This window comes from Calypte anna, chromosome 20, assembly GCF_003957555.1.
Source record: "Calypte anna isolate BGI_N300 chromosome 20, bCalAnn1_v1.p, whole genome shotgun sequence".
Taxonomy (NCBI): domain Eukaryota; kingdom Metazoa; phylum Chordata; class Aves; order Apodiformes; family Trochilidae; genus Calypte; species Calypte anna.
Window position 1 is genome coordinate 10,119,192 of NC_044265.1, and position 24,209 is coordinate 10,143,400.

General features: G+C 37.9%; 2 protein-coding genes across 3 annotated transcripts in view; one reads left to right on the forward strand and one right to left on the reverse strand.

Moving 5' to 3' along the window:
• LOC103532117 (serine/threonine-protein phosphatase 4 regulatory subunit 1) overlaps positions 1–3,468 on the reverse strand; it is a 22,335-nt gene extending 18,867 nt beyond the window's left edge. The window contains exons 1-2 of one of the 2 annotated variants that reach the window (XM_030462837.1): positions 3,360–3,468; positions 3,194–3,238 (exon numbers count right to left, since the gene is read on the reverse strand). In XM_030462837.1, the coding sequence (XP_030318697.1) occupies positions 3,194–3,238; positions 3,360–3,366 (52 nt within the window). In that variant the 5' untranslated portion in view covers positions 3,367–3,468. The remainder of the gene's footprint in view (positions 1–3,193; positions 3,239–3,359) is intronic. The other variant, XM_008497834.2, reaches the window with a different exon arrangement.
• On the forward strand, positions 3,423–22,173 carry RAB22A (RAB22A, member RAS oncogene family). Its single transcript, XM_008497833.2, has 7 exons — positions 3,423–3,814; positions 5,695–5,774; positions 7,971–8,052; positions 11,950–12,021; positions 12,141–12,247; positions 14,025–14,134; positions 15,478–22,173. The coding sequence occupies exons 1-7, from the start codon at positions 3,779–3,781 to the stop codon at positions 15,573–15,575; spliced, it is 585 nt and encodes a 194-aa protein (XP_008496055.1). The 5' UTR covers positions 3,423–3,778; the 3' UTR covers positions 15,576–22,173.
• The last annotated feature ends 2,036 nt before the right edge of the window (positions 22,174–24,209 follow it).

Genomic DNA, 24,209 nt, shown 5'->3' on the forward strand with positions numbered 1-24,209 from the left:
TCATTAGGAGTAGCTAAAAACACACTAGTGCTTCCAAGACCAAAGTGAAAACAGAGCAAACTGCTTAAGCTCAGGACCAAGAGAATTAAATTCCTGAAATTTTTTCCACACACTCTCAGTATACATCAGTAAGTAAGTCATGGCAGAATCCATTTTGTCTTTTCTCAAAAATACTCCTTTGCTGTAAAATAAGAAGCCATGTTTGCAAGCTTCAGAATACACCAAAGTACTAGAAATAAAATTACAGAAAAATAATGAACTACTATTCCTTTTCTAATGTTTTTTCACAGATGATGCAAAACATTCAGTATTTTTCTCTCTAATGATACAAAACAATCAAGCTTGAAATCTGTCCAACAACTAACAATAAACATGACAGCATTCACAGCTGAACTTGAGTTCACCATTCTCTAGTTCTACCTAACTGAAAAGCTATTTAGAGGCTATAAGAAACATCTACTGTGCAGTTCAGCATCCTTAGCTGGGCTCCCTATCCACCTTTTCCAATACAAGGCAGTAAATACTATTGCAGGGTGCAATGATTTCATTAGCTCAGGAAAGTAATTTTCTCTCCTGTTTCAAAAAGGAAAAATCAATTTAAAAATATGTTTTCTTTATTATATGAAGGGCATAATTAAGATAATTTTTCCAGATAACAAATATACAGTTATAGTGATTTTTCATTTCCTAAAATGCACCATAACTTTGCTGGATTTGTCATGAACTAGTCATGACACCTGAACTCTACTGTAACACAAACCAGAGACAGCTTTCAATGCCATAAATCTAGCTGCACTGCTAAATGAATGAGTTTAATCAAAGAATATTTTTAAATCAAACAGATTTCAATAATGCTCTAAAAAACACACCACTTTATCTACATGCTCATACTGAGATGAATAATTTCTTTTACACAAATTTTAAGTGACCCCATATATAAATCTTATTAATTATTGCTTATGGCAAGGACAGATTTATCTGAACATTTTTACTAATACCCAAACCAGAATTTTGCCTCCAAGCATCAACCTTATTAATCCACTAACCAGACAACTCAATCCTAAACGGAGCAGCCAAAGACTGACCAGAAACTGAGAATGAACACTTAACTCCTACTGATGGCCACTCCTGGTTCCAGGCCAAGACCACATCAGACAACACCAGTTTGCATTTATTTCTGCTGTACTTTACATATTTAGCAACCTCAACTCAAATGACACACTACTTTTGGTGTTGTTTTCTTAGGACAGGGAGAAGAAAATTGTATCTGGGAGCAATGCAGGAAGACCCAATCAATCAAAACAGATAGGTATCTATGAGCACTATCAAATATTTTGTTTCTTTTGTTCCTTTTTTTTTTTAAATTAGGGCACCATAAAAAAGGTACTCCAGCAACAACAGTTGCAGCTCTTCTGCTAGGGAATTCATTGCAAACCAGACTTCAAATCAGCATAAGCACATTGAAACGTATCAGCTTATGTCCTTCCCACCAAAATCCTATTTAATGCATGCATGTTTTTTGTCATCTAAGGTGATGACTTCTTACAAAATTTTAAAATTTGCTTACTGCAGCAAGCAATGACCTCTTTTAAAGCGAATTCTAGCAGTGTTACCAAGTGCTGTCCTCCGTATTTTTCTTAGGTTTCTAGCTTTTCAATCAAGGTAAAGAGGATGCTTTTTAATCGCAGCTTTAAATTAAATAACACTCACAGAATACAATTTATCTGTGTAAGAGAAATGTTAAAAATATTTTCAAATAACACAAAAACATAAAAACAAACCAAGAATTCTTACATGCAGAATCCAAAAGATCCCAAACTTTCCTTTCTAAAACTTCATCGAAATACATTTTCTCTAATAGCTATTAGTGAAATGCAGGCATCTCAAAGACTAAAAACAACAACACTTAAAAGCTGCAACTAACAAAATCCCACTGAAGGACCCCCTGCCTGCAGAATCTTTGTGTCTCTGCACGTTTTTCCACAGGAACGTACTTCTAATCTTATTTGTATGCTAACATTTCCCCTGGTGTTCCTGAAGACCACCTTCTTCCATAATTAATTTACTCATGGTACCCTCGGGGAGGGGGGAATCCATCTGTTACACATTCTCAAGTACTACTAAACAATGATGGTTGTGTGGTAAACACAGTCTCTCACAGGCAACAAATGTAAGCATCAGGGTTTTTTTTAATAGAGAAATCAATCCAGCATCCAAGCTGTTATTGAAACCATAAAGCCGCTCTCTAAGGTATCCCAAGTCCACATAATTATTGGTCAGAGATTTATTTCCTTAAGCAACACCTCAGAGCTACTGATAGGCGTTCAGCTCTAATTCTGTAACCCAGCTCTGAACTGCACCTGCTTGAGGTGGAGCTGTTCACCTGGCCTAGGACCCACAACATGGTATTTAACCTAAAACCACTGGCTTGTATTCGCCAACCAGAGCACAACAGCGGTTTTCCTTTTACCTCCGCTCCCGAGGAGCGCAGCACCGGAGTACCTGTGCGGTTGGGACGCAGGAACAGCAAAGCACCCGGCGTCCTCATTGAAAAGTCTCACCCCCTCGACCTACCGCTACTAGGAAATCCCTCAGCTACTCCAGGCTATCTACCACCGACAACAAGAGCGGAGATAATCCCCTAAACCACCGCCGGCCCTACCCGTTTTCCTTTCCTGAAGATTCACCACTGGCCATTGCTGGAGATGCTGCTTACACGGAACACAACAGCTCAGCGGCCATTGGAAACTCTGAAAATGGGGTTTCTGAAGGTCGGTGTCCAGACACCGCCCCAGGGATGCCTCCCGCCCGCGGGTCCTTCTTTCCCGCCGGGATGGACCCCCCCAAAATCCCGCTTGAAGAGGCTGTCGGTTCTTCGACGGCTCGCCCCATCAGCCAGCACTGAAAGGCTTCTGAAACACAGCAAATGAGGCGAGGGCCGGCAGCTGAGGGAGGGAGCGGAGCCCACTGCCCGCCTGCACCGCGCTCCTCTACACACACAAATACTTTCTGAATTGGTACGCCCTAACGCCTATAAACCTTCACCTACCCGCAGAAACAGCCTCAAAATCCTCCCTTCGCCCTAACCTGGATAAAAACGAGGAGAGGGAAAGAGGACGACAGAAGGACCCCGATGTGGGAGAGCGGGGGAAGGCCTAAATAGGGAGCAGAAAAATAAAAAACAGTTACTCACAATCATCTAAGTCATCCTGCAAATCCACAAAATACAAAGGGATCCCTACAAACAAAAACAGAAGAGAGACACCGAGGGGTTGGTTTCGGAGGGCTGCGGCGAGGACGGCGGCAGCCGTGGGTGAGCCGCCCCAGCACCCCCCCGCCTGCCCGGCGGCCCCACTTACCGGCCATCTTGGAATGGACATGAGCGAGGAGGAGGAGAAGGAGGGGAGCGGGAGGGCAAGGGGAGGAGCCGCCGGTACTTCCTGCCCCCGGGTCAGCCCTCTCACAGCCGGAACGCTGCCGGTTTAATAAACAGCCGCTGTCGGGGGGGCGAACCTCCCCTCAGCGCCCGCCGTCGACTCCTGGGAGAGAAGAAAACCTCGGCGGCAGCGGGGGTGGAAAGCGGTCAGGTGATTCTGTCGGGCCGCCCAAGATGGCGCCGCGTCTGTGGAGCCTGAGGAGGAAGGTTTACTGGTAACCACGGCGTGGGGGAGGCGGGGGGCTGCCCCCATAGGCCTCAAGTTTACGCGTCCCTGAGGAAGGGCTATGATCGTTCAGGGCTGCGTCTCAGACGCTTGTTAAAGGCGCAGCCTTCCCGGCCATGGCTCTGAGGGAGCTGAAAGTTTGCCTTCTAGGGGTAAGTACTTGGCCTCGGTGCTGGGCGCGGGAGGGAGGGAGCCTGCTGAGGGACTGGCCTGAGAGCCTCTGTCTGGGGAGGGGGGAGAGCGTGTGTGTGAGCCCCAGGGAGGCTCTGAAATAGGGGGGTTCTTTCCCCGGGTGAAGGGTGGGCCTCGCTGCCGCCAGAGCTGAGGCCCCGGCCCGCTGAGGGGAGAGAGCGCCCGTAAGGGCCTTCCCCTCCGCGGGGGGAGGCGTTTTCGAGAGGTAAATACCGCTTTTTTTTTTTTTTTTTCCTTCACAATGTTGTCCTTTAAAAAAAAAAAAAGAGAGGAAGCACTAACATCCAGTGTGTTTCCCTCTTCCTCGCAAGCTGTTTCAGGCTTGCGGTTCGCAGAATAACTAAATGAAAGCACCTGAAATGAAACTCGCAGGAGAGGAGGAGGGGCCTGAACTTTTTTTTTTTTTAAACAACATGTAAACTTTGAAAATGCCCCAAATGTTGCAGGTGGTGAAAGGAGGAGACATAAAGTAAAGCGAAGTATAAGTTTAGAAATAAAAAATCATGTCTCTAAAGCTGTGTGTTGGCTTGGGTTGATCTGAAAGCGTCACTGGGGAGGCTCACCTTGAACAGGTGGGGTTGGCTACACCTGTGTCTGAATTCTAGAGGGTATGAGAGGCAGAATTGTGTTCTGCTTCTATACGACCACATTGCCCTTTGGGGAGAAAATGCCGTGTTCCTGTGTTTTGTGTTATTAAGGCATTTGTAGTTAACTACTAGCTACTACTTGTGTTCATCCGACCTGAGAAACCTTTCATCCTGTAAGATAAGGAGAATAAGCACCTAGGAAAACTGGTCTTTGAACTTCTGGAGCCAGGAACTACATATCTATTTTTCTTAAGATTTGTCTGCTTATTTGCCCCGCATATATTAAAAAATACCGAACTGAGATAATATCGTTTTCCTTGAGAGGAAAACTGCTTCAGAAGATCAATACAAGTGTACATACTGTACCCAATTTTGCTACGGTATTCTGAAGATTCAAGAATGACATAAAATTTCATTTTTAATGAAGCAGCTCCTTTTTTTTCTTAAAGTTTTACTGTGTTTGGAGATAAAAAGGAAGTTTGTCTTCACCTGTCTTTAGTTAAATGGCCATTTTAAATGTCCAAATGCTATTGAGAACAGTTCTAATACTTTGTTGCCTTAGTTAACCCCTAAAAGTGCCTTCTGTATATCTTTTATATATATATATATATATATATGAAATCAGTGATGCAAATACATACATGACCCAGAATTTTCATTACATGTTTCCTCTTTCATCATTTACAGGTCTGTAGAGTTGCATTAAGCATGTTTCAGGTGTGTCACAGGAGAAATTTCAAGTCTTTCATTAGGCAGGGTGGGACAGCATTAGTCAGGTGTTGAAACGCATGTGTCACACTTGTATAATTTAATGTGCTTCATTGGCTTGCAAAGATGTAGAACTATACTGGGTTGCTGTAGATTTTACTAAAAGTGATAGATGGTCTTTCCCTATTCCTAATCAAATGCAATTCGTGCAAAGTATTGGGGGAAGAAAAAAAAATAAGAAAGTTTGAATAATGGATAATATGCACAAATGCAGTTGTGTATAGTTCTCCATAAAAACATCTTAAAACATTTTTGTTAAGATGAAAACAGAAAACTGTAACTTATCAGAGACTTCATTTTTCTATTAAGTATAATACCTGCAGTCTTTGAGAATGTAACTTCTCTGAGATTCTCTAGAGGAATGTGTTCGTGCAGAGTGTATTGAAAGATTTGAGGACAAAAAGAATCATCTGTTTATAGTAACTATTGTCACTTGCAACTATTTCTGGTTTACAGTTTGGTTTGTTGTTTGTTTTTTTTTTTAGGACACTGGTGTGGGTAAATCAAGTATTGTGTGGAGATTTGTAGAAGATAGCTTTGATCCCAACATCAACCCAACAATAGGGTAAGAAACTAAATAAACTAAATGTGGCTTATTCAAGAATAAAACCTAACTGTATGAATATGTATTTGTATCTCCTGAATAGATCACTTGAGGGTTTTCGCTGTGTGGCAGCTCAGTGTGGTAATAAAAATGACTGCAGTCTTAATTAGCTCATGAGTTCCTTAGGAAAGGTAGGAGTGTGTTCAGCACTCCTGCAGCTTCCATTTTCAGGTATAAGATCTGGACCTGGTTTGTACTGTTAACCTAAACTAACAAAATTTTGCTAGGGGTTCTGAGTTATGAATAAATTACTCTAGAGATGCTTCTGTTTACAGAGCAATAGGCTTTTCCCATGCACTACTCTTAAATTCCAAAGTATAGTAATAATGCAAGTACATAATTTTATTGGTTTTTTGAGTCAAGTTTTTGAAGGTAGTTAACATGCTAATTCAGGTTGTAGTTGTTGTCACGAATTAGTTTTAATGTTATACATCTGTATGCATGTTACACTTGTAAGTAACTGATAAAACTAAATCAGTTGGTCTCTGTGTGCTCTGCAGTTCTTTACTTACAGGGGGACTTGACTTCACTTGATGCTGAGAAGTGTTTGTGGTAGGTTGGTGCAGCTTCCTGTCACAGGTGTCACACAGACTCCACTACAGCTTTGACCCCAAAAGTTACTGCTGATAAAAATCAGCTTTGTCTCATCCTGTCCTTCTTAAAAAAAAAAAAGAGGTTTTTATAATCTCCCTCTTCCCCCCTTCACACTCCACCTTTTGTTTCGGATGTAAATACTGGTATTAAATTACAAGGTATCCTATAGCAAGTATGTAGACTCTTTTTAGGGATTCTGCAATCTTACATTTGGCTTCTTAAAAGAGTAATCATCTTTGGAGATTGATGTGCTATTTGGCAAACCATCTGAGCTTAAAGAATGGGGAGAAGGTTGCCCTTTACAGCTGAAAGTGATGTGTATTTGCTTCCTGTCCTTTTTTTAAACATAGCTGTTTTGTCCTCTTGTTAACATTGCAACATGCCCAAAGACTTCAGCTGTATTAACTACAAAAGTATCATGAACTGCATTAAAATCAATGCCCTGGTGGTACTTAAGCTCAGAGATAAACTGAAATCTGGAGCCTTTGACTCAGATATTTTATGTTGTTGATAGTGCTGAAAGATTCTTGCTCTCTGAGTCTACAGCAAGGTTGGGAGTACTGTAAGAAGCTCCGGGATCCTATCCTACATCCTGTCCAAAACTGACAGTAGAACAAGTTTGGAGGTCTGCGGTGTTTTCAAGTGACAAGGATGAAGTATACAAAAGGTGTTAAAGATCATAACAAAAGATCTCATGTGCTCGAAGTAATTATGGCATCTATGGTTCCTAGTCTTGTAGGGATTTGAATTCAGTGTGTGGCTTTTCTAGCAAAAAAAGATGCCCACAGGTAATGAAAAGATTAGGTCTCTGAAATACTCTTCTTGTGGGAAATGCACTGATTCATGTAAAGCAGATCAAGTATAGCACAAAAGTACCTTATAATATTTCTGCAACATTGTAATGTAAAACACCTGGAAGATGGAGAGGATTGGAGCAGCTTGGGCATACCAAGAGATTTTTTTTGTCTTCTGGAAGTGCAAGAGCCTCTGCAGATTGAAGCACATTGCAAATGACACAATTTGAGAGCTGAACAGAGTGCAGACAACAAGCATGTTATTGATTAGCAATTTATTTGTCCTCCTGACATCTGGCAATGGCAATACAGATCTGTCATAGCTTATTCCCAAGTATGGACTTAACAGCATTTAATCTGAGTGTTAGTAGAGAGAGAGAAAAAGCTGATACAAAGCAGAAGAATTTGATCTCTTTCCCTCCAAAAATTTCTGTTATATACTGAAGTGATTTGTTAAAAAGGCTGAGCTTTCTGATTTTTTTGGTCATAAGCTTATCAAGACCTTATGAACAATAAAAGCTTAAAATGTGTATTCATGTTTCTTCGGCTTTGTTAGTTGAATTTCATCCTCTGAAAGAAAATTCCATTCTCTGAGGTACTTTGGTTCATTAGTTTCAGCTTTTACATACAAAAATCTTTGTTTATCGGGTTAGGGTTTTTTTGGGGAAAGTACTTCTATTGAAATGTTAACTTTTAAAAAAGTTAATTGTGCCAATGATACCCAAATATATATTATGAAAAACATAAACTGTAATTTTTTTTTTCCCAGAGCATCATTTATGACCAAGACTGTTCAGTATCAAAATGAGCTGCACAAATTCCTAATTTGGGATACAGCTGGACAGGAACGGGTAAGTAGAATGAGTATCTGTGGTGATAGTACTGACAGGAGTGGTTTATTTTTCATCCCTGCCCCTGAAAGTCACAATGTGAGCTGCTTTATGAACATCAATTAAAACCTTTGCTTCTTTGCAGGTTTCCATCAAGATATGGGTCTTGTACATATAGTTTTATTTTTAGGTGTTATCAGGGTAAAAGTAAAAAGGACAATTACCTCAGAAGAGGAACTTCTAAAACAAAAGACTGGATTTAGGTTCAATGACAGGGAGTGCCATTTCAAAAGAAAAAACAGCAGGGAGGAAGCTGTCTGTCTCTAGTACCATTTCTAGTTTAGTTTTAAGCATTCGACTGCAGTATTTGCAACCAGTGCAATGGGCAAGATGAGAATAAAAGTGAAATGAATGATCTGTTTCCATAGTACAAGTAATGCCCCAATTCTGGAAAATCATACAATGGCCAGCACATTGTTACCTTCAGTGTTAGGGTTATTAATGTGAGTAGGATGTGGTTCAAGCTTTAACAAGCAGTGTTTCAAACAGTGGTTTGGGTGATGATCTTTTATTGTTTTGTAAAGTTTTACTTCTCGGATCTGAAAGTGTTAGAAGCTATGTCAAGAAATCTGTTTTGAAATGTTAATTTTGTAGTTTGGGGGTTTAATCTCTGCAGCATGTACAGTTCTTAGAGGAAAATGGCAAAAGCTTCCAAGAAAACTACTTAAATAAAATCAAATTAAAACACAATTAATTTGTATTATTTTTACCTAGAACTTAAAAGGGAAACTTCCCTAGCTGTTTGTTTCTGGATTCCTAGTAATTAGCAGAAATTATAATAGCTCTATTAACAGTGCTAGTTCTTGCTGTTTCTTAACTGTTAACTACTGGCAATTGTCAATTACTTATAATGAGTTTATGTAGGATATCAGCTAACTGCAACAAAGTTAGACATCAGAGCCATCCCCAGTAAGAGTCAGCTTGATCAGGTTGGGTTATTACTTAAAGACAACTGACTAAATGCAGCTGTACTATTTTTAAGGCTCTTTTTCACCAATGCAAAAAAAAAAACAACCCAAAACCCCCCAAAAAACCCAAAACTTGTAAAGGCTCACCCCTGTTACCTGACCTTTTGGAGTCGCTGTGAAACAGACTTGCTAGTTTTCAGCTTGCTAACTATGTTAATGGCTGGAAAGTAACTCAGATATATTTGTATTGGATTTCAGTGCTCTGGATTTTGAATTACAATTTGCTTTTCATGGTACTGCTGGAAGGAAACAAACTTATCAGGGCTGTGTCACAGGGAGATGTTGAATAGTATCCATGTTACCAGAAGTGTCCAAGTCCTTCCATTACTATCAGTCAGTCAACATTCACTGCAAATAGTTTGTCCTAAGTGAACATCCTAGCCCATTCTGAAATGTTAACACTGGAATGTGTCTTCTGTGAGGTAGAGAATGAATTTTGAGAGGCTGGTAATCTTAAATGGAAAGCTTTATAAACATGCCTACCACAACTTGGCAGGAAACATCCATTACATATTAGCATTCCATCCTGTTCACTTTAACTGTGTTTGCAAGCAATGGGAGAATGCCCTAATTTGGGTTCAGCACACTACACTACAATCTGAGGAAGCATATCTGTTCATGACTGGCATCTTCCTTATCTGTCTTTTTTTAGACTTGAGTGATATCTTTATGGAAATCAAAACAGGAAAGATGTGGGCTCTGACCCAGCAGCAACAATATCTGTGAAGCTCATTTTACACACCTGAGAGGAGTCACTGTGGGGCCCCAATACATCCAAGGAAACCAGTGACATATGGGAGAAAGAATATTTACTTTTAAGTGATGTCAGTATCTTCATAGATATTTTTATCTCCAAACCAGAACAATGTTATCACTTAGTGCTAGTCATAAATGGTCTGTAGACCTGCCTTGCCCTGAAATTTGTAGCATAGTTTTCTGGTTGTGCAACACCCCTGGCAATGGTTCATTGAGGTGATCCCATCCCTGGATATTTGGAATACCAAAAATATCTGCACCATTCTTCAAATTAGAACGTCTCTGAGCTATGGTGTGTAATGCACAAAATTCATAGTCCTGGCTTCTTGAGGAGCATTTGCTGTTTTCCACTTCAAAAGCCCAGCAGCAGATTGTTCTGCACTACACTGGGCAACCCCTTGTTCTAAATGGCTTCATGGAGTAACTGGCTAGCTTCACTCTAAAGGAGGAAATGTGCAGTAACTCATACAGCTCATTTCCCTATCCACATGTGCCTTATTTCTTGTCTCATTCCTTCTACACTGAGTGAAGTTGATAGGAGATCTCTTATAGCAATAAAAATTTTTGCCTTCTTGCCTAACAGTTGTGACCGTTTCTCTGGATAATTACATTGTGCCTTCTTCATAGTTCAGTGAGAACAGAAATTGTAGGCTTGAGGGCAAGCTGAAGTCTGTGGAAAAGTAGCAAAAGGAAAATCCAGTGTTTCTGGTAACATCTGTTTTGTTAATGTATTTTATCTGCTGACTTCTCTTGGTTGGAAAAAAGTATCTAAGTGTTAGGCAGGAAATGAGGGTAATTCAGAATCAGCAAATGAAAGTTGGTTTATGCCCAATGTAAATACTCAAATAATCAAAAAGCCAGGTTGCAACCAGTCCAAGTGGTGGTTTACCAAATATGTTTTCCTTTACGTTTTAGTACTTAGGAGGAAGAGAAGGATCATGGCCCATCATGAATGGAATGCCTGCCTATTTTTCCTTTTCCCACTATTTTTTTTAATACTCTGAGCTTTTTGTTCAAAATCCTGTTTTCAAAACAGAATTTGAGAGCCAAATGTGAATGGTCTGAAATTCTGCTTTATACCAAGATACTTATGAGTTATAATATTGCTCTTAGTTGAACTGTACTAAGCAAAAGGAAACTGGTATTTTATCAGAACAAAATAAGGCTTTATGAAAATACATATATTAGTGATTTTTACACTCAGTAATTATGTGTAGAAAAGCTCTGAATCATCTATGTTTATATCTAAGCAGGACATGTAGTTTGTCCTTTGAGAATTTTGATTGCTAGATTGAGTTGTCTGGTTATTTTTACATTAGCAGAATATCACACTTTTTAAGAATACTCAATTGGTGTGTTTCATGTAATTTAATCATGCTCTCTATCACTTTTTTCAATCCTGGATTCATAATTCTGTGCCTGTGCAAAGGTACAGGCCTGGTTTATGTCCTGCAAATGCACTACCAACCAAATATGCCTTCTGTAGATTTCATTCTGAAATGACAATGAAATTACTGCTAGCATGTCCCTTAAAGCTCTGTTTGCAACAGGTCACATTGTTGTGGCTTTTTAGATTTAAACATTGTTCAAAATTTTGAGTTTCAGGAAAAACTCAAGTAAAATTCCTAAAGCAATAAATTAGATTATGAAGAAACCAACATTTCTAGCCATGCCTGATCCATGGGGCCAGAGGTTGACATCAACTTTTGCCATAACCAGTAACGTGCTGGTTTTCTTGAAATTACTTCTTTTCCAAAAACGTGTCTTGAACTCACCTGTTGAGTTCTGACTGTTTTCCTCTTGCTCAGTGTTTAAAGTTAATCATATATCCTGTGAGTTTGTGAATAATCTGTGGTCTTTTAGATGAGATATTCCAATCTAGTCAAATTCAGGTCAAGTTTGGCTTCCTGCCTTTTGCAGTAGGTGTGCTGCCAATCCCTGAACCATTTATTGGTTGGGCTTTGCAAAGTAATACTTTGATGGAAGTTTATGTACTCTGTTACACAGCCTCTGCAATGGTAAAGAAAAGGTTTTTTCCACTTAATGGGAACTTTAAATCTTCGGTAATAATGACTGTAAGGAAATAATGAAGTTCAGGTGGAAGATGGGATTCATGATGTTTGCTGTCTTTCAGTTTCGTGCTTTAGCCCCGATGTATTACAGAGGGTCAGCAGCAGCCATTATAGTGTATGATATCACAAAAGAGGTAAGAAGTTTGATCATGACCCAGCTTTACAATTTCTACTTTTTGTGTTTTTTGGGCCAGTTCTGACTTTTAATTCCTTCTATTTGTTTCTTTTTGTTTGTTTGTTTTCCCTACATCAGGAAACTTTCTCAACATTAAAGAACTGGGTTAAAGAGCTTCGACAGCATGGGCCTCCAAACATTGTTGTAGCTATTGCAGGAAATAAGTGTGATCTTAATGATGTAAGGTAAATAATTTGACAATTTTGAGGTTTTCACTTAAGCTCATACTGCTAAATGTTTTAATTATTTCAGAGCAGTTAAAGGATATAGAGCAATTTAGGCTGTTCTGCACTTGCATTGTAGTTTCACAAGTGGTCTGAGCTGTTTTTACTGTCAGAAGATTTGGTTAAGTCTGTGCTTGGACAGTGTTGCCTGCTTCCTCTGCTGTACCAGTGTGAGTACATAGATGATCAGGCAGTAAATCTGGCTGTAAAATGGATGCAGGCTAAAACTAGCCATATAACAAACCAAGGACTGATCCAAGTGCATTTATCTTGCTCACACCATCATCACTCTCTGGCATGACAGAGGTGGGATCACAGGGTTACGAAGGAGCAGTTTACAAGGAGACTGGATTACCTTTTCTGCTGGCAGTGCCAAGTTACACAAGCCTAAGCTGCCTGTGAAACTACAGTGTAATACAAGCTGTTTACCTCACTTTATAAGAAATACCCCTGTCAGTCTATAGCACCTCATTTTGTAGGAAAAACATCAAGCCTGCTGGAAAGCATTGTGTAGGGTTTTCTGACTTGCTTGTTCAGGTGTCTTCCTTCCCTGCTTTAATACTGAGATGGAATTGGCTGTGGCTGAAATAGTTGCAGGGAGCAGGAAAAGTTTTTGAGAAATTTTATGAACAGCCAGACTTTCAAAATGGCATGTACTAAAAACAAAAGAAGTCCATTTTATTGAAATCCTGGTTAAATAAGCCAAAACTCAGAAATAAGGTATGTGCAAACTTCTTGGGTTTAGATCTTCTTGGAAAAGATACCACAGCTGGTGTCTCAAAGGAGACAGATGGTTATGTATTTAAGGAACCACTGCAAAGTTGGTTCTTAGTACAGTTTTACAAAATTTTGATGCATTGCAGTTGCCTAATGAGCTCTAATAACTTCTTCTAAGAGTAGCATGTCTATTAAGTTATACATGGGTATTTCTGGGTGCTTAGGTGATGACATAAATGACAAAAGCATTGCTCTTCAGGCTAATGAGCAATATTACTTGTACCTTGCCTAGAGCCAGTTTTTTAGTCTCCCATCCCAAGTCTGTGCTTTTGGTATCTTAAGTTCCTTGTTACTGAAGCCAGCCTAGGTTTTCTAAAACTTGTGTATAAGGTGATGCAACATATAATCCAATACTCTTTCCACCTACTGGGTTGTTTTTTTTTACATGTTGTTTGAGGAAGCATACTTCATTATCAATTTGTCTATTTGGGGGTGCAGAATAACTTTTAGACTTCTTGGCTCTGCTGCTGTGTGCTCAGTCTAGACATTTTTCTGGATATAGCTATGGCTTCATGTAAAGAAAGTGCTATGCTAACCATCTGTGCAGTGTTTTGAGATAGTTGGTTTTGTAAACATCTATAGGAAATTCACTGGAGTAGTAGATCTAATACTTTAGGATCTTTTCAGTACATCTAAAACTGTTATGTGAGAGAAAAATAAAGCTCTCCCTAATGATTGAATGCAGACCTACACTTAAAGTGCTCAAGAAACAAGCTCCACTGCAGTGGTGACTAATGATTAAGGCCTTGTTTAGTTTATGATTGTGCTTTAGTGATGCTCATACCTCAAGGTAGCATAGATGAAAAAATAAGCATCAACTTTAGGATGATGTCAAACACAAAATACAAATCAGTACTTTACTGGGACACTTGAAAGCTTAATATATTCCATAAGATTTTGAATAATGGTTTTGTTGGGGTTTTTTTTCATTCACAGTTTTTTCTTTGCTTTGTTTTTCCAGGGAAGTCATGGAAAAAGATGCTAAAGACTATGCAGATTCCATTCATGCAATATTTGTAGAGACAAGTGCGAAAAATGCAATAAACATTAATGAACTCTTTATAGAAATTAGTAAGTATTTAAAGAGTTAATATACTTTCTTCTGGGAGAAGTTCAAGTAGAAATTTGACTGCTGTATTGGGTTTTGTGCTATTTAGGTGAAAGTATGTTTGTTACCACCAGATACGAGTAGAAACTGCAAAATGAGCTGTATAAATTTAGGTCATCTAATGACCTCTACATACTCCTTCCAGAGATTTTAAACCTACTGTAATGCTGCTGGATAAATAGCAAGCAGGGCTCTCGTGTCAGAAGTCAGTGTCATCTTACAGTATCCATTGTTGAATGTTTTAATTAGTACTTGCAAGATTATGGAAGAGAAAGGAAATTGTGTGAGGAACATACAAACTTTTTATAGCTGAGAAAAGGAATTAAGTTCTTCTCTTAGTGTTTTTACTTAGTTCAAACCAGTTTCTTTTCAAAAAGACAAGAATTCATAAATGCCAGATTATTCCCTAAGAGATAGCAACTATTGTGTGTAGTATTTGCACAGGTAATTTGTGGTACCTTGGGGTTTTTTAATTAAATTGAAAATCTTTTCTATCTCGTTCATGACAGGAATGACAATGACAAGCTTGTGTGTGAATGAAAAGCAGACAGAATTCCAGAGTGAATTCTATCCAGTATTATTTGCAGGGGTATGTTTTAGGCAGCAGCACCAATGAACGAGTTTGTTGTCAGTCTGCTTGTGAAACGAGGACAGAGAGCAGCCTGTTTGTGTGTGTGTGTGCACGGCTGTCTCATTTTGAATAGCTACAGAAATATTACCTTTAAAAAAAAAAAAAGGGTCCTTAAAAGCAGTTAAATATATTGAAGATGGTGTAAAAAGTATATGGTGTAGATTAGCTTCCTAATTTACTGACTTAATAGTTGCTCTCTAAAATTGATCTTGAATAAAGTATGGTAAAACCCCCTATAAATCCTCCCAGAAAAGGATACTTAATGGGGAATAGCCAATCTTAAAGACTGATTAAATGACTAAAGCAGCAATCTTTACAAGCACCTGTTGCAGGTGATCTACTGTGTAAATACAAGCTAGGATGGTAGTTCTCAATGAAGATATTCCAGATGGTATTGAATCCTGCAGATACATTCCCTGGGTGCTTTTGTATCTTAACTCTCTAAGTCTAGATTAGCCTGAAGTGTAAACATTGCAAAATGAGCTTGAAACTGCTGCTTCTCTTGCAGGCATAGTACAGATTTTTAACTGCCTTCCTTCTGTTTGCAGGAATGTTGTCATTATTGACACAGGACTAATTGAAGACACATTTTTGTATGTAAAACATACACTGAATACTTAGAATTGGTTTCAAGTGTAATGTTTGCTATAATATTTTTTTTCTGCTTCCTTGTAGGTCGCAGAATTCCATCAACTGACACCAACCCCCCATCTAGTGGTAAGGGCTTCAAACTAAGGAGGCAGCCATCAGTGACAAAGCGCAGCTGCTGTTGACTCATCTCTTAGAAAATAAGACTTGTTTATTACAGTAGGTGGTCTTGGAAGTTAATAGTTCACATTGGGTTTATATTATCAGTCTTAGATCTTTATCTGCTGGTGTTCATACACCCAAGGTCCCACAAAAATGGACCAGTTCATCTGACATCTGTACACTTGCAGAAAAGACTGCAATCGTAATGTCAGCCTGTTTACTTACAAGAAGTGTAGTATCTCTTGCATTCAAAGGGAATCCATCATCACTTTTTTGGCCTTGCTTGAAAGGAAGGTGACTGTGGAGGGTAGAGCTGAAATGTTTAATAATTATATAATCAAGATTTTAGGGGTTGTTTCTGTCAAAAGGGAAGTGAGCACTTTTGTGGGACTTAAGGGTGTGAAGAGTCTGGAATTTAGATGTCATTTCTTCCTTTTCTTCAGTGAGCCTTATTTTAAATTTATTTGTAGCTAATTCAAAGTACAACGGAACAGTTGATATGAGGTGGCTACAGAATAAGCAACTGAAGACAAATAATAGGCAAATCAGTCCATCCAGTCCCCAAGTCCCATTTGCACTTTTTTATTTAATAATGGTATGCACCAGGGCTGGGGACACGAGCAACAGATCTTAAACTACAGACAATCTTTTTTTCATACTGACTTTGATCACTTTAAGGCAAACTGATATGCTTCTATGCATCTTTTTGTTCCTACAAGTTTTTAATATTAAGATGTTGACAAAAACGTGGTTGTGTAGTTGACTGTTAAGTGATTACTGACTGAAAACACATGCTGCCAGTGGTTCTGCTAAGACCTTAGAGTTTTTGGGGAAAGCTTCTAATTGCTTGGCACGTTTAAAGTGTTCATGTTATATTTATGAGACCACTGTTTTAAAGTATTATAAATTATGTAAAAACAGTAAAAAATAATGCAATCTTACACACTCCTTCCATTCCACAACTATGGATAAACTCCTATGGAATCTTCGATGGGGGTTTTTCCAGCATTTGGGTATTGTCACTGTGAGTTCATCCAGAAGCATACTGAAATTATTTCTCTTTCAATCCCATTTGAAAGAGCCAATAGAGGATACTGTTGGTGCAGCATGAGGTGTTTCAAATGAGTTTTCATCTATGGTGCACCCAGTCTTCCCTGTTTTGGGCACAAAAGTACAAATAAGATGTAACCTTAACACGTGGTAATGTAGATCATTACCTTGTGGTTCCTGGGCTTTTTTCATCTGTGAGTTTTCTTAGCAGATGAGCTTATTCTGTGTTGGTTTTCCTGCCCTCTTAATGAAACCATAGGTTGACCATACCCATTTGTGCTATTTTATTTATTTTTACTTTTTGGTTCCTGCCAGCACTAGTGAGAAACTTCATACTTTTGAAGAAAAACAGCTTGAGTATATACTGAATGAAATATGCTGCTTAGCTTTAGTATCAAAATGAGGTTATGTTGATGATGCTTATTCTTTATTTGTAATCTGGTTTTCTATCAAGTATTTTCTTTGAAAGAAATGTAGAAAAGTTCATATTACATGAAAGGACTCATAGTTCAGATCAGTTTATATTAGTGAAAATTCTGGCAGAGCTATTCTGGAGCAAAACAGATGAACCATTACAGTAAGATTTTTAATAGGTTATTATGTTTTAATGAAATTCAGTGGCTGGAATTTTATCCCACCTGCATTTGCCCTGCATTGTCAATTATGCTTCTTTTCCACAGTTGTACAGGCTATGTGCTTATAGAGAGCCCATGAATTGCATCAATTTTGAATTGCATCAAATGAAGGTTGTTTGAAGCCCCTTTGAAACACCAGTCCTTAACAAAGCATCTCCTAGTACAAACAATTTGTTTGGTGTTCAGCCTGATGTATAACTTTTGTTGTTGTTGTTGCTCAAAGCAAATAAATTAGGAACAGAAAACTTCAGTACTCCTACAAAATGCTTGATGGAAATATAATTAGTAAAGAAAGAACAGAGTAAGCAGTTGATAAAAATGGAGTTTAAATCTGGTTTTCAGTAGGGTAACAAAACTGGATTAATAGTATTTATCAAAGAATTATTGACTTGAGAAGAAAATATTGAACTCTTTTCAAGACTGAGAGTTAGGCTGGTAGTGAAGTCATTGTTGTTCTCTTTGATCTCTCACGAGAGAGATCCATATATCTTAGCAAATCTTCATGAACTGCTTTCTGATCTATCCTCACTCATTTGCTATACACCAAAATTAGACTTTAAAAGCTATAAAAAAAAGCAAACCCAAACCTCAGCCCAAAACACTAAAGCAGCAGCAGCAATCTTGTTCTTCTCAAATATAACAGTTTTAATGCCTCGGATGCTTCTTTTGTTACCAGTCCAAGTGGAATGCTAGCATGTTTCACATCCTTATTGTGGTTCTGATCTTGCAGTTAATGAGAACAAGGAAATAGCCAGTGTTTCTGTCCAAACTGCAAACACTGATGTAAGGCTGCTTTTTAATACATGCCTATTTAAAACGACAGACTGTTGATGCAAGTTTTTTTGAGCCAAGATAACTGTTTATTGATCAGTTGGCCCTAGCTGAAAGCTGGAATGCAGTCATCCCTGGATGAGATGCATATGTTCATTGTTTCATTTTTGTAGGAGGAGAATACTTTCTTCTGTATTAATTTGTTAGGCTGTCTGCTTTCATTGTGCATTAGACTTGCTGAAATTGGTTATATTTTGTCCTAACATAGCTTCTCCATTTGGAGAAAAGTTAGCCTTTGAGCATTTGGAGTGCTAATTATCAACCATTCTGGCTAAATTTTTACTAACGTTTTCGGTTAAGAGGTTGTCGAAAAAGCTCAGGACAGAAGTTTTATTCCACTATGCCAGGAGTGGAATCGTAAAGGAGCTCATCATAAAAGCAAGACTTCCAGATACTCTCAAAGGGAATTAATTGCTGCAAAGTATGTTTGGAAAAGTACCATGTATGTAAAGATGTAGTGAGGTGCATGTCATATCATTGATCCAGAGTATTTTTTAACTGACAAAATATGACTAGTTCATCTTCTAAACACCACTTCTTACCCATAGAAGTTATATATATCTGTGCAAAAATATAATTCGATAAATGGTTAAGTCTTAAGCTTTGGAGCAACTTTAACATGCTCCCCAAGTTTGGGAGGGTGTCTTCATCCAACCCTCTGAATTACAATTGTCTCTTATCTGACTTGCCAGGCTTTTGATCTGCAGGGGGTTTTGTAGTGTATCTTACACACATGCTGAAAACTGGCATACTAAATGCTTCAGTAGGTGGAATCTGGAAGCTTATGTTTAATAACAGAAGCATCCAGTGGCTAAGCTACTGAAACTTTTAACAGGTGCTTTGAAAAGTTCTAAGACAATTCTAACAACTTTTGCTGTTGCCAATTAGGTAAAGACTTCATTTACTTTATTAGATCCACGTTTAAACAAAACAAATAATCACTTCAAATCTTTACTGACATCAGTGGGACCCTTTTAGCTGCTACAGGATCAGACAGTAGTTCAGAAGGACATTTTATGCAGACTTGAATCTTTAATGTATTGGTGTATGTAATACCAATTTAATGCTACCAGCCTGCTCAAGAAAGATTATTTATGTGCTTTGGAAGAGAGTAAGAGAGAGGAGACAATACCTACTTACTGATTTGGAAGTCTAGTCCTTTAAACCACCAATCCTGGTGTGGGATTCATTGGGAGCTGTCTAAATTATTGTTTAAGACTTCATTCTAATTATTAAAAAATAATTCAGGCTGGATATCTTTTAAAGTTTGCTGCCATGAGATTTTTGTTATTATGTTAATTCTAAATTATCCCTTGACATTAGTGTTAATTTCCAGTATGGCTTACTGACTATTAATTGGAAAAGGAAGCTTTATCAGTGATATTCGAATGACATTCTTGTGAAGCAGTCTTTAGTTTATGAAGGATGGTGTAGTCTATTGTGTGCTATGTCAGCAATCTGCAAAGACTCTCTTGGGAATTAATGATTTACAGGACAGAAGCTGTCTGAAATGTTTAGCTGCTCACCCTGTAGCAAACCTTACTTATGAGCATCAATAGCTACATAGAAAAATCATCTCAAACGTGAGAATTTGAATAATACACTGACTTTAACTTTTACACTGCATATTAGTTTTCTAAAAGCTTCATGTATCTCTCAAACACTCTAAACCTCTGAAAAAAAGAGGCTGTTCTGTTCATATACAAGCAAAAAGGACAAACTTTCTTTACTTTTTTAGCAGGAAGTTGTTTTATAATGGTCTGAGAGAGTTTGTATGTCATGAGTCAGTTACTTGAAGCAGGAGAGCTTTGTGCTTCGGACTGACCTTCTAAAAAACCTATTCAGAGTTCTCAAAATAAAATTTTATGTTCAGATAACAGCCCTGGTAATGATAGGTGACAAAAGATTTATAGAAATAAGATGTTGGTATGAGCTACCAATATAAGAAGTATAGGTGTTAATATGAAGAAAGTCAAGTCACCTGCCCTTTTCAGAATCATATGACTCAAGCTTGTCAAAAGAAATATGCTTGAAACCACATCTTTGTTTCTTTTAAAATAATTCAGGTGCCAAAACAACATTTCCTTAAAATTATTAGGCCTTCTCACACCAATGCTTCCTTATGGAAAATCTCTGATATTTTGGTCTCAAATTTGCATGCAAACCCTTTCTTGGGCAGCTGCAATAAAAAATGTGTGACTTGGAAAAATCAAAGCATTACCAAATTTTATCTATGAAGTGTCACAGGCAACAAATCCTGCAAAGGATCCGACTATCCTGAAACTCAAGAGAACTGATGGGCTTAGCCTGTGACATGTCAAGGTGATCCTAGGGTCAGGTTTTTCCTCCTTCCTTTTTCTCCTCCATCCTACTCTGAATTTTTAACATAGTGTTTTCAGAGTGTATGTGCTATGAACAGCTATTAAAAATTTAAGAAAAAGTTCTAGTGGCATAGAGTTATTTGGTGGTTCCTATTTTACATGAAAGATCAAGGCAGTAGGATGGTTTGTCCCTGAAAAATTGAGACTGCGTTTGCTGAAAGTGCTCTCATGGTAGAATGAAGACTTCTAAGAAACAATTGCTTTTCCTATTTCATCATCCTGCAAGTTGGGGTTTTAAAATTTTTTTTAAACACTAACAATTTTAATCAAGGAGCTGATTACCTTCTTAAAGGTACTCTTCTTTAAAGAAGCTTGGTGTTTTCTTTGCTTCATTTATGTTAATTTTTTCATATGTTTTATTGAACAAAGCAACTGCTATTTGTTCAGATTGGAAGGTTACAGACCACTTTCTGTCATGCCCTTTATTTGTGAGTGTAATACTCCAGTCAGTTGTTGCACTTGGATATGCTATAACTCTGACACCTGCATAGGTTCAGTGCTACTTTCTTGCCTTGCTTTTACTCATGTTACAGTATGTATTTCCTATTAAATCCATTATGTTTTCTTGACAATTTGTTCTTTGTTTCCTTCTGGGATTTAGCCAAGAATAGGTGGCAAGTGTCTTTTTCTCCTCAAAGGTTCTAGAAGTATCTGTCACAGCAGCAAATATTTGTAAAATAAAAGGTGATTCATTAGTACAACCTTATGGAACATAGCAGCTGAGGCATACCACTACTTCTTTATACCACATAATGAAGGCTAAAAGCACATTCACCTTGGGAGGAAATTGTTCTAAGGCTGTAGTAACATGACCTAAACTCCTTCTGTATTTTAACTTCGATTTTTTGCACTTTGCATTTCTGAATATTGTGTATTCAACATTGAAATTGTGACACAGTGAATTGATTTAAGACACAGAAACGGTTCATATTTCTGTTGCTGTAAGACACTTCCTGGCAATCTTCCCTCTCGTAACCCCCACCTCCAATAAAATGTAGAAAAAATAAAAAATCTGAAGGTTTCTTCTTAACAAGAAACTTTGTGTATTTGGGGGTAACAAAAATAACCTGATATGCATATAGCTCTTGCAGTGTAATAAATGTTTGCCTGTAAAATTAAGTGTGAAGGTTAACCTTTGTATCAGCAATTATTGTCCCTCATAAAAGCATTCTGCCTTTTCATTGTAGGATTGGGTTAACCTGTTACGAGGGTTGAAAGGTCTGTGCCTTCTTATTATAGTATCTCTTATTAAAGAAAAAACTTTAAGCCGCTCGAAGTTACAGAGCATTTGCAGCACTGTAAACTGCACAAATTTACAACCATTGCTTCACTGCATGAAATATAGTCAGATTACTAGGGATGAAATATTGTAGTGATGAATTCCCAAGCTTATGAATGTTTTGAGACTTTTTTTTTAGTCTTCTCTTGGGCTGGTCCTGAGAGTGTGTACAGGTTTGTCTGTATTGTTGGTTTGTAGATGCCAATGAGGAAAACCAGGCTTTTGTTCTCTCCTTTTTGTTTGAATTGTTACACTCCCATATAGTGCATAAAATGCAAATAAAGACCTGTTGATTTGGCATAATGTAAACAGCCTTTTCAGCATAAGCATTCATAATAAACTTTTATAGTGTAATAACATGCTAAAATCACTACCAGTCTGATGTATTGTGCAAAAAAAGAAAGGTGTAAACATTTTATTAATAAAAAGCTTTGTTTATAAATGTGTTGGCTTTGTTTATAAATGCTTCCAAAGTTTTCAACATGATGGAAAATAGTCTCTGTAGCAATAGAATTACAGAAGAGGAATGTAAGCAATACCATGTGGGAAGTGAATCTAAGTGATGATTTAAATAGCTGTTTTCCAAATGTACTGACTACGGGTCATTCAGTAACTGAGGCTTTTCTCTAGTTTATGTATACACAGACAAAGGCAGAAGACAAACTTGTACAAAGAGGGGTTGGGGAAAAAAAGCAGCAAGAATGCAGCTTTTGTGTAATGCTTCCTTTCTTTGCAGCATGATGTCTGAGAAACTGCAGGCCACACACAGGCTTGTCAACCAGTGCAAGGCCTGACAAATTCTACCAGGGTCTAGTTATTTAGGACATTGCTTTTAGCTTAGACTGCATGAAATGTAAAATTCTTGACTGCTTAGGCCAGGTTTCTGTCAATCAAAACTGAAGTGCTTTTAATGTCTACACAGTGTTGTGGGGGCCTGTCATGCTGGGATGGAATCCTTTCTTAGCTGTTAATACAGCCAGCTGGTTGTTAGCTTGTTTTCTTTTTTAAACCACTGCTTTGGTGGTGATGTGCAGCATAAAAATATGGAGTTGGCTTTGGTTCTCTCATGTATCTTATGTGATGCTTAATAGATGTAAATTTCCTGTTTCAGTGTGTGATGCAAGACTAACATGTTCACTTAATAGCAACCTGAAAAAGCATAAATAAGGAAAAAAAGTCCTGTTTCTGATACTGTTGTTTCACCTGAAAATGTTGGATACAAGTTTCTACTGCTCAACTGGCTGCAGTTCATATGCTGGAAACACATAATGTCATCTTTGTAACAGAGACCTGGAATAACCTAAATTTATTGTCCAGTATCTGCTGGTTTTAAGTTATCCTCTTAGCTATGTGTAAAAATTTTTTGGTTTTTTTGTTTTGGTTTTTTTGGGGGGTTTTGTTTGTTTGTTTGTTTTTTGGTGGTTTTTGGTTTTGGTTTTTTTTATGTGTAACAAAATCATAACAACTTGCATCCCTAAGACTTCACATTTTTAACTTAATGCTGTGATTTATAGAAACTTCAGCCTGGATGAAAATGTGGGCAAGTCCTTCAAATACAGGCAGGTAAGGTCAGAGCTGCACGGTGATGTAAGATGATACAACGTGACAAACAGTTTAAGATATGGATCATCAAATGCTTAAGGATGTACTTTGTACTAATTTCAGGAAAAGTAGAACTTGGAAATGTCTGGGCAGCAACACTGTTTATTTACTTTAAGGTTTTTTTTTTATTATGTATGACTATATGTTGGATAAAGTTTCATCTGTCTTATTCCTGTTAGTTTTCATTTAGCTTGCAGATATATATAAAGCTTCTCTTTTCTACTAATTACTGGACTGAGAATGCCTACTTCAGTGAGAGAATCTGTTTATAACAATAAAACCCCAGAGTATGTGAAAGAAGAGAAGCTTTCTAGAATATCAGCCAAGGAAAGCTCTACTCCAAAGTGTAAGTGATCTAACTCTTTTCTCTCCTGCTTTGACATCTAGTAAAATGTTATGACATAATCCATAATTTATGCTATAAATTAAACCCCCACAAGCAGCAAAAATAATAAGCCAAGGATGTCCTGGCTCCAAATCTAATTAAGCAAAGTAGAATAGCAAGGACATGGGAAAAAAGTGGGCTCCTTCATGAAATTATGTGACCATCTTTTCTTCAACAGAGAAGGATCTGAAGGAAGAACAGAAGTACATTATTTAAGCATGTTGCCATACATTGCTGAAACTTCTAAAAATTAGTATTGGGTAGAGGGAGTTAGCAGGTTTCACTTGCATTATGCAAAACCAAGAGATACACTAAGAAGGGTTTGTGTGGCGTGGAATTGAAAGGTGTCTTTCAAAAACAAAAGATGAAAGAGGATTGGAGGGGGTTAAGCAGACTAGTTAAAAAACAGGTATTATCATGGACAAGAGCAGCTGAAGTGTTGAGATGTGGTGCAAGTCTTGCAGATGCACTTAGAGCCCCGAGTGCTGTTATAT

Bases quoted from the DNA above. Each gene is read 5' to 3' on its own strand.
- RAB22A (XM_008497833.2), top strand. From the start codon at position 3,779: ATGGCTCTGAGGGAGCTGAAAGTTTGCCTTCTAGGG. The intron at 3,815-5,694 runs GTAAGTACTTGG...TTTTTTTTTTAG, and splicing joins TGAAAGTTTGCCTTCTAGGG to GACACTGGTGTGGGTAAATC. The intron at 8,053-11,949 runs GTAAGTAGAATG...GCTGTCTTTCAG, and splicing joins ATACAGCTGGACAGGAACGG to TTTCGTGCTTTAGCCCCGAT.